The sequence below is a fragment of the Carassius gibelio genome, chromosome B3 (genome assembly GCF_023724105.1).
Source record: "Carassius gibelio isolate Cgi1373 ecotype wild population from Czech Republic chromosome B3, carGib1.2-hapl.c, whole genome shotgun sequence".
In the NCBI taxonomy this organism is placed as follows: Eukaryota; Metazoa; Chordata; class Actinopteri; order Cypriniformes; family Cyprinidae; genus Carassius; species Carassius gibelio.
The window spans coordinates 29,115,514-29,124,501 of record NC_068398.1 but is presented as its reverse complement, the minus strand read 5'-3'; the positions used below and the strand labels follow the sequence as shown (position 1 = coordinate 29,124,501).

The 8,988-nt window shown below is 37.8% G+C and overlaps 1 protein-coding gene across 1 annotated transcript; it reads left to right on the top strand.

The window, feature by feature from the left end:
* Positions 1 to 6,051: 6,051 nt before the first annotated feature.
* LOC127953898 (GTP-binding protein Rhes-like) lies at positions 6,052 to 8,066 on the top strand. Its single transcript, XM_052553267.1, has 2 exons — positions 6,052 to 6,772; positions 6,885 to 8,066. The coding sequence occupies exons 1-2, from the start codon at positions 6,130 to 6,132 to the stop codon at positions 7,391 to 7,393; spliced, it is 1,152 nt and encodes a 383-aa protein (XP_052409227.1). The 5' UTR covers positions 6,052 to 6,129; the 3' UTR covers positions 7,394 to 8,066.
* Positions 8,067 to 8,988: the final 922 nt, after the last annotated feature.

Sequence of the window (8,988 nt, the reverse complement as noted above, 5' to 3'; positions counted from 1 at the left end):
ATAAATGTCATTAAAAATTTGATTGTGACATGCAGCTACATCTGATCAACATTAACATTAGCTATATTTTGGAGAGAAATGTGTACAAAAAACTGAGCTGAATCTGACGAAAACCTCCTTATGGAGATATTCTCAAAAGCAACATCTTTCCGAGTACACACTTTGGTTGGGAATCATTAGAACAATCAGACTCTTTATCACAGATGCATAAATAGTGAGGAGGAATGCAAAACTACTGAAGATAAGAACTATTCAAAGCTTCCTTGTGTTTTGCCCAAGCTAGTGTTTCTGGAAATACCAGCTGTGCTCTTGAAAAACTGATACTCTCCCTCGTTTCTGTTGAATAAGCAAAGACATTCTGAACTGCCACCGAGAAAAAAAAAAAAAGTGTCAGTTCTGCTTGTCAGATCTGCAGTGAGAACACAAACAGTGTTAATCCTAAACAAATTACGTTTTGACACTTTCCACAAAAGGGTACGTTCTCGTGTCACATAACGGTTATCTAGAGGCACAAATTCTTATTGATTTTATTATACTTCATTCTTAAAGTAAGGAGTATCTGATATGTTATATATCTGCATGTTATATATCTTAAAATGTGGATTTTACATTTATTGCAACAAATAAAATCACACAATCTGTTGTATTCAGACATTTTATAACACTGTGAAAAGCTGCAAACCTCGCCAAAATGACAGTAAAGACATTTTTTATGTTAAAAAAATGTCTAATCAGTGCTGTCCTGTTAAAGCATCATGATTTCCACAAAAATATTTCAGTATTGCTTAAAAAAAAAGTTTATTAAGCAGCAAATCAGCTTATTAAAATGATTTCTGAACAAGAGACTGAAGACTGGAGTAATGATGCTTTTATTCAGCCTTGCTTCACACGAATAAATTACATTTTAAAATATATTCAGACTGAAATAAGTTATTTTCAATTGTAATATTATTTCAAAATATTGTAATATTGTTTTTTTTTTTGGTCATATAAATTCAGCCTTGGTGGTCATAAGAATCTCAAAAATATAAAAAAAATTTACCCGCACTTATGAGTGCAAATCTAGGTGTGACTACTTCCTATATTATCTCTATACTAAAATACACTTCCAATGTTGTAAATCCATTTTATTATTTCCTTTTCACATAGTTGCTTGATGGACCTGTTTTTGCATTTAACAGAAGCTCTCCTCCTGTATCCTCACACTATGTCTTCTTTTTCCCTGAAAACAGACCCTGGGCCAAATTCTTTGTTTTCGTAAGGCCCGGCGGTGATGTCATCAGAGTGCACATGCAGACAGAGCAGAGGAGGAAGTTAAAGACTCACAATCCCATCCAGACATATCTCCGGCTCAGACCTTCCTGAAGCACGGATTGAAATATTGCTGCCTGGCAGGCATGAGAGCAAACACGGAAACACCCATCATGCCTTTGCTGCCCTCATATGGTAGCACTTTCCTATAACAACAAATAATCTTTCGGTTTATTACTATATTAACCAATATGATGATGTATTAATTCAGAATTTGTGCATTAGTAATAGATATAGTAGACTAAGAATACAAATTAGTGTAAATATTAATCTGTGTTAAAATGATCAAGCAAGGTTTTTATTTTATTTTTTGGAACAAAAGTAAAACATGTAAAGCAAGATATTCTTTCGCGATATATTGTTTTTAACTGAAGCAAGAAGAAGAGCAGGCAAGATGGATTAATGCAGTTTTAGTTCTCATAAGCCTACAGATTAATAATGAAAATTAAAATGAGTGTGTGGGTGTATGTGTATAGTCTTTTCGTATTTTATGGTAATAAGCATGAAAATAAATCTTGGAGCAAAGACTTCATTTAGAAGACGGAGATAATTACTGAAGTGAGAAGTTTTGAAATAAAAAAAGGTACAAAAGTTTAAGTTTATTGTTATAAAAATGCACAGAAATACTATTTTGAAAGTCAAAACGCAAACAAGTTGTGGTCCAAATTTGAGGTTGATATTTCTAAAAAACTGTTTTTCAGGACCATTTAACTTTTTCAAATCAAACAAAATGACATTTTTGTGTTCACATAACAAACGTCAAAACCTTTAACAGATTTTCACAGCATCCCCTTGAAGTAAAAATAAATAAAGCAGCACTAGAGGGTTATTCATTAATGTAGCTGCACTGTATAAGAATTTGCCAGTTTTGTTTAAAGGCTTTATTTAATTATTTTTAGTTAATTGTTAAACAAATGTGAAATAAATGTTACACGTCACATTTAGTTTCCAGGTCTGCCAGTGGCATTTTAAGGTGCTTTGTGCAATTTTGTCACATGAGTGTCAAAATATTTATATATATATATATATATATATATATATATATATATATATATATATATATATATATATATATATATATATATATATATATATCATTAATTTAAGAGAACATACATTTTGAGTTGAAGTAACAAGATGAAGTTTCAGCCATGTAAAGAAAGTGCACGATGTGCACCGAATTTACGTAAGTAATTGTTAGAATGATGGATCATTTCAGGCCACGGCTACTTCACGTTTTATCTTCAGTGACTACATTGACTTAACTTTAAACAGTGAATTCTACTGCTGAGAAACCATACGTGCTTCCAAGATCTCTGAACATCTCAGCACAATGGAAAGCAGGGTCATAAACTGAACACAAGGCCTACAGAGCAGTGTGTGATATTGTGATATCTCACAAAAGACATGTCCCCTGCTTTTAAGAGTTATGGAATAGATTCTGGAAGCCAGTGTTAGAAAGTGCAGTGTTGCCATGGTGATGCACATTCCACTCTCTGCAGAGAACATTTAGTCTCAAGCTCTTCAAGGTCAGCATTGGAGAAGAAAAGCTACAGCACGCCGTGCGGCAGTGCAGTCCATTCAGAGTAGCCTTGAGTGAATGAGATGTAGGTGTTGTTTACACAGCAGAAGGTGAGGATTTGTCTTCTGTTAAGTAGTGAGAATGTTCTTGATCATTCTTGAATATGGTGATATTTCACCCAAATATTTGAGCCTTTTTTTGGAACATTTAAATGTTTGCCAACTAAACACATTTTATTTTTCATTACAAACACAAACAACAATGTCAAAGTAAAAGTTTTACTTTAAACTACATTTTAAATCATTATATTTTAGCCATCTTAGCATCTTATTTTGATCATTCTAAAGCATGTGTAAAATAATTCATTATAATTTCAACTAATATTACATCTGGAATTAATATAAGTGCACTAAATTGCAACCTCATCCATACAAATATATTTGAACATAAAACACAGTTTCAGTACAAATGACATTAAAGTATATTTTAGTTTACCATACATGGCTGATCCAGCAGTTCACTTTTAACCTATACTTTAAGTCCTACTTAAGTTGGTATAAAAAAACACTCTACAGTTCAAATAATTCATATAAATTTAAACAATATATTTTTATTTAATTGTACACAACATGCACTTAAGGGTCTGAAAACATTACAGTCAGTTCACACTTAAGTATATTCTTTTAAAATCTTCCAAAGTATGTGAAAGTGTACTTTGTCACAAGCTTAGAGCTCTGTTCAAATCAATTGTCAGCTGCGAGAGAGAATGGTGGTCGTGATCATACCAATATATAATATTGTCGTGATGCTTGGATTAGTTTAATGTCAGCTGTTTTTCTATATCTATTAAAAGAGAGCCATCAGCATCATTAAGCACAAACGGATTAATGGGATGTGAAACAGATTCATTCATATAGATGCAATTCCCAAGGTATCAGTCTCATCTACACACACACACACACACAGAAGGGCTTAAACCTTTACCTCTTTGACCAAATGTTCCCGTGTGCCCACACAGATAAAATGGGCTATCCATCAGGAAATCATTCAGTAAATGAAAATTAAGCTGTGTTTAATAAATATTTTGCAAAGTCAGTCATTAGCAACCCCACAATTATCCCGACAACTGAGGGAAGTGAGCTGAAATATTGCCACCCACATGCCACTCAAGCCGCTATACTGAAAGCTGCATTGACGCACCTATTTCAAAAACAACATTATACAACAGTTGGCTCTGGTTTGTGTGTTTGATCATTTGAGCAGTGTTACAAGAGTGCTTATATTTAACACAAAAGCACTGGGACTTTTCATTCAGTGTTTCACTTTGCTTACCTTATTACAGACCTGAGCAGTGTGGATGGACCGTTCCAGACTGGCTGTGGTTATGCTTCATGTGGTGACATGCAAAACTCATTTGAAAAACCATCTATAAGAATCACAAATGTTTCTTTAGCAGCAAATCAGAATATTAGAATGATTTCTGAAGGATCATGTAACCAGGGATCATGTGACCTGAAACATGGATTACTCCGGGGGATATTAGTGCCTTTTCTGAAATGGTTCCGTCAAACTCTCTGTTCTTAAATTCACCGCGTACAACGGGACGAGGTGGTGGTCTGGCCTCTATTTATAAAGACATTTTTTCCTGCCGTCCTGTAGTTTCAAAGGAATACCAAAGCTTTGAGTTACAGTTGTTTACTCTGGAGCTATGCGACCCTGTTCTGTTTGCACTGATTTATCGTCCCCCAAAACCTAATTCGAATTTTCTGAAGGATTTTGCTGACTTTTTGGGAGATTTCATTGCAAAATATGACAAACTAATGATTGTTGGGGACTTTAATGTTCATGTCTGTTGTGCAGCAGATTCCTTAGCAAAGGAATTTATCAATCTGCTAAATGCATTTGATCTGATGCTTCAGATCAGTGTACCCACTCATCAGCATGGCCATACACTGGATTTAGTGCTAACTTACGGCTGCTCTCTGAATGAACTAGAGGTGTGTGAAAATGGTTTCTCTGACCACAAGACTATTATGTTTACGTTTCCATCTTTTAACAAAACTGTTACGCCGATGTATTCGGCTCGTCAGTCTCGGCTTATCACATCAGCTACCAGAGAAGCTTTTCGCTCAGCCTTTAGTGAAGGTTTGCTACAAAATGACACTCTAAACACCGATTCAAGTGCTGAAGAACTACTTCACAGTTTTAACTCCACCTGTGTTTATGCTCTAGACCAAGTGGCACCTTTAAAGTCTCATCTCCATAAACCAAAATCTGAGCCTTGGCTTAATGACACAACTCGTACTCTTAGGCGTATTTGCAGAAGATTTGAACGAAAATGGAGGAAGGACAGACTTCAGGTTTCAATGCAAATGTTCAGAGACTCACTAACTCAATATCAGAAAGCAGTGAAAACGGCAAGATCGATTTATTTCACAGACATTATAAACAAGAACTGTCATAAACCGAAAACTCTGTTTAATGTTATAAATTCCACCATCAACCCCTCCACTGGTCTTGATATATAAGTGTCATTAGTTTCCTGTGAAGACTTTCTTTGTTTCTTTGTACAGAAGACACATGACTTAAGAATGGGGCTAAACCCAGTTTCATCTGACCCTTCAACTCTCTCTAGATGTACTGCTGTCTTTAGTTGTTTTAGTCCTATTACAGATAACCATCTGATAGAAATAGTGGATCACCTGAAAGCATCTGGTTCCCCAACTGATGTAATGCCCCCTCTCTTCTTTAAGCAGGTTATAGATGTGGTTGTTCAAAATCTTCTGTCTTTGATAAATCTCTGTTTACAAACAGGTACTTTTCCAGAGTCGCTTAAACATGCAACTGTTCGCCCTCTGCTTAAAAAACAGGGTATGGATCCTACTATTCTGACAAATTTTAGGCCCATCTCTAATTTGTCTTTCATTTCAAAAATTATTGAGAAATCAGTTCTTGATCAAATACAATCTTTTATGGCTGAAAATTTGATCTTTGAGGTTTTCCAATCTGGGTTTAGAAAACATCACTCTACTGAGGTCTTTCAAAATTAATTTTATGCGAGAAATGGATAAGGGTTTACGTATCTTTTTTTCAAGCATCTTTCACTCCAAATTAAGCAGGAAAAGCACAACTTTTAACTTGTTCAGTACTTATATAAACAGGACTGAAGTCTGCACTAAAGCTGCATTTAACTGACTATAGCTCTACATAATAATGGCCCATATCCAAGTTAGACTGCGGTGGGCATTACCTTAAACAGAATTGTTCAGATGCACCACACGAGCCCTAAGCGTTGAATGACGCACCGCACGACACCACCCCTCCATCATCAGCATATAAAAAGCACTGCGGGACCGAGCACAACTCACTCACTGCAGCGAGAGCACCAGCCGTCCTGGATGATACCAGCCAGGAGCATGGAGGTGAACACAACTGATAAAGCTCTTCTTTCAGTTGTCGGCACCGCGACGCTCTCCGGTTGCAGCTATCACTCCGAAGGCACCGCAGTTGACACGCATTCGCAGTGCGCGTCACACTGGAGACATCCAGAGCCAAAGGCGCGAGTGGTGCGCTCCTCCAGCACCGGGATGCGCCCCTCGTCGTCTGAACGCAAACCTAGGAGATCTCTAGATCCCTTCTCCGCGTCTCAGCTCCATAAAACAAAGCATATGAGATATGCGAGTAAAAACGACGAGCTGGTCAGCATAAAACCCAGTCACTACCGGCGCATAGTTGTGCTCGGCGCGCCCCGAGTCGGTAAAACGGCGATCATACGCCGCTTTTTGGGTAATGATGGATTCGAGGAACAGTACGAGCCAACGACCGAAGACTTTCACAGCAAACTCTACCACATCCGAGGAGAGAGATACCAGTTAGACATCCTAGACGCGTCCAAAGAGCGAGACTTCCCGGCCAAACGAAGACTGTCTATTCTGACAGGTCAGTATGTGTGCACCGTGTGTTTTTACTCAATTAGACTTTTCTTTAAATCTTTTCATTATAGCCCGTGGTTTACAAAGATCTCATTCCATGTGCTTTATGACCTCAACAGGTGACATATTCCTGCTGGTGTTCAGCGTAATCGACCGAGAGTCGTTCACGGAGATCTGCTCGTTACGCGAGGAGATAGTCACTGCCAAATCCAAGCTGAGCAAGTCCAAAGAAAACAGACCGCTTCCGATAATAATCTGTGGCAATAAAACTGACTTAAACTCCTCGAGAGCTGTGCAGGACTCCGATGTCCGCCAGTCCCTCGGGGAGGAAAGTGTCCTCTTTGAGGTGTCTGCTAAAGACTGCACCAACCTGGAGGAGATGTTCGAGGCCCTGGCGGTGCTGGGAGGACTCCCCACAGAAACCAGACCCTCTCTCCATCGAGACATCTCCATCCACACGTATCAAGCGCTGAGCAGCAGAAAGCGAAACAAAAGAGCCATGAAAGAGCCGTGTGGCGCGGTGCACCCGCTCGCCCGCAGACCGAGTTTCGGTAGCGATCTGCGGCGCGTGATGGGCCCGAGCACCCCTAAACGAAGCACACCTATTGAGAGGTGTCAAATACAGTAAAAGAGTAACGTTAGGGACTCTGTTTCAAACCCATGAATAATAATTATTCAACGACGTAAGAATTATTAAATTCTATAAGTCCCTGGCTGGACCATGGGGCAGATTCTACACAATGACAAAGTATTTGTGAAATGTATTTATTATAACCCTGTTGGAAAGTCGGGCTTAATATGGTATAGCTAGTCAAAACTAGTCATTATCAGGTGTAAACTGGTTCATAAAATGGTAACAAACCAGCAACTTTGAATCTTGGTCAAATTAGTTGTTTATTTTTTTGCACAATGAGGCAAATCAAGCACAATCTAGAAAGAGGTAACCTGACATTGTTATCCTAAACAGTTTTTTTTTTCTAAATTAATGTATTTAGATTAATTGACCAATGCAAACCCAGTTAATATTGATGTTACCGTTATCAGTTTACCTTGGTTATAGCTGGTCTAAACTGGTTCCAAAACAGCTACCGACTTGTTTTTCCCAATGGGCAAATGTTGTAAAGAAAGTATGCATGTTTTCTTTATACTGAATGTATTACCTCAAATGTGTTTTTAACATTTCTTATAACTATAAAAAACGCAGTGATTCTTGATAAAAGATCTGTTACTTCAGATTCGTTTCCACTTTGTCTTGTATTAGACAATAAAAGAATCATAAAAAAAGTTGTCTGAGAAATAATGCGTCGTTTTTTCTCTCTCTCTCTCTCTCATGAACTTTTTCAATAAATCTGCGTCATCGCAAACAATGTTTCCCCTAAAGTTTTAGAATGTCGAACATTCGGAATGAGAAACGATTCCTGATGCAACCAAATCAACATATTCGAATGATTCCAGAAGTTTCATGATACACGTCGACAAATCAAATTAGATAATGTGACGTCACGTGTTTAATATTCATGAGCTGAGCTATATTTACACCGTGTCCCCCCTCACCTCAGTTTTGCCGACAGACAGCATATACGCCTCTGCATCCAGGAGAAACCAGTTTAATCACAGTGCTACCATTTATGGGTGAACAACGGGGAGAAAGGTGTGGGTGGTGAAGCCATGGCGCTCATCTTCTGCAGTGGCTTGAGTCATCATCGCTATGCTGGCGTAAAAGTCTCTCATACTAGTAAGAAAACGCGCCCACGCACTCGTAAGTGTGAGTCCCGGACAATACAGTACAATCACACTTTGCATAATAGACATTATACAACACGACACAACCGAGAGACGAATTAACTTTAGACTTTGAATAATCATGAATCCAGTGATGAATGTTGAGAGCAATAAATGATAACCTTCATTAACAGTAAGACAAGTTTGCATCGCACAGACGCTTCAACATGTGCATGACTCAACGGCGCTCAGCACCATGGACAGCGTACCTCTCATTTACTCTCATGCGTTTTCTGTTATGGATAGTTGAAAATATTGTCTGAACTACATTACTAACTTTCAAAATGATAACTAAATGTATTTTCATTGTGCTTAAACAAGATATTATACAGTGAATGGGGAGCAAAATGAATCATCATGATTCTTCAATGACCTTCTGTCTGACTGAGAATGTGGGTGGTTTGGAAAAGAGAAAGGCATATGCTATGAGAAATCACTTCT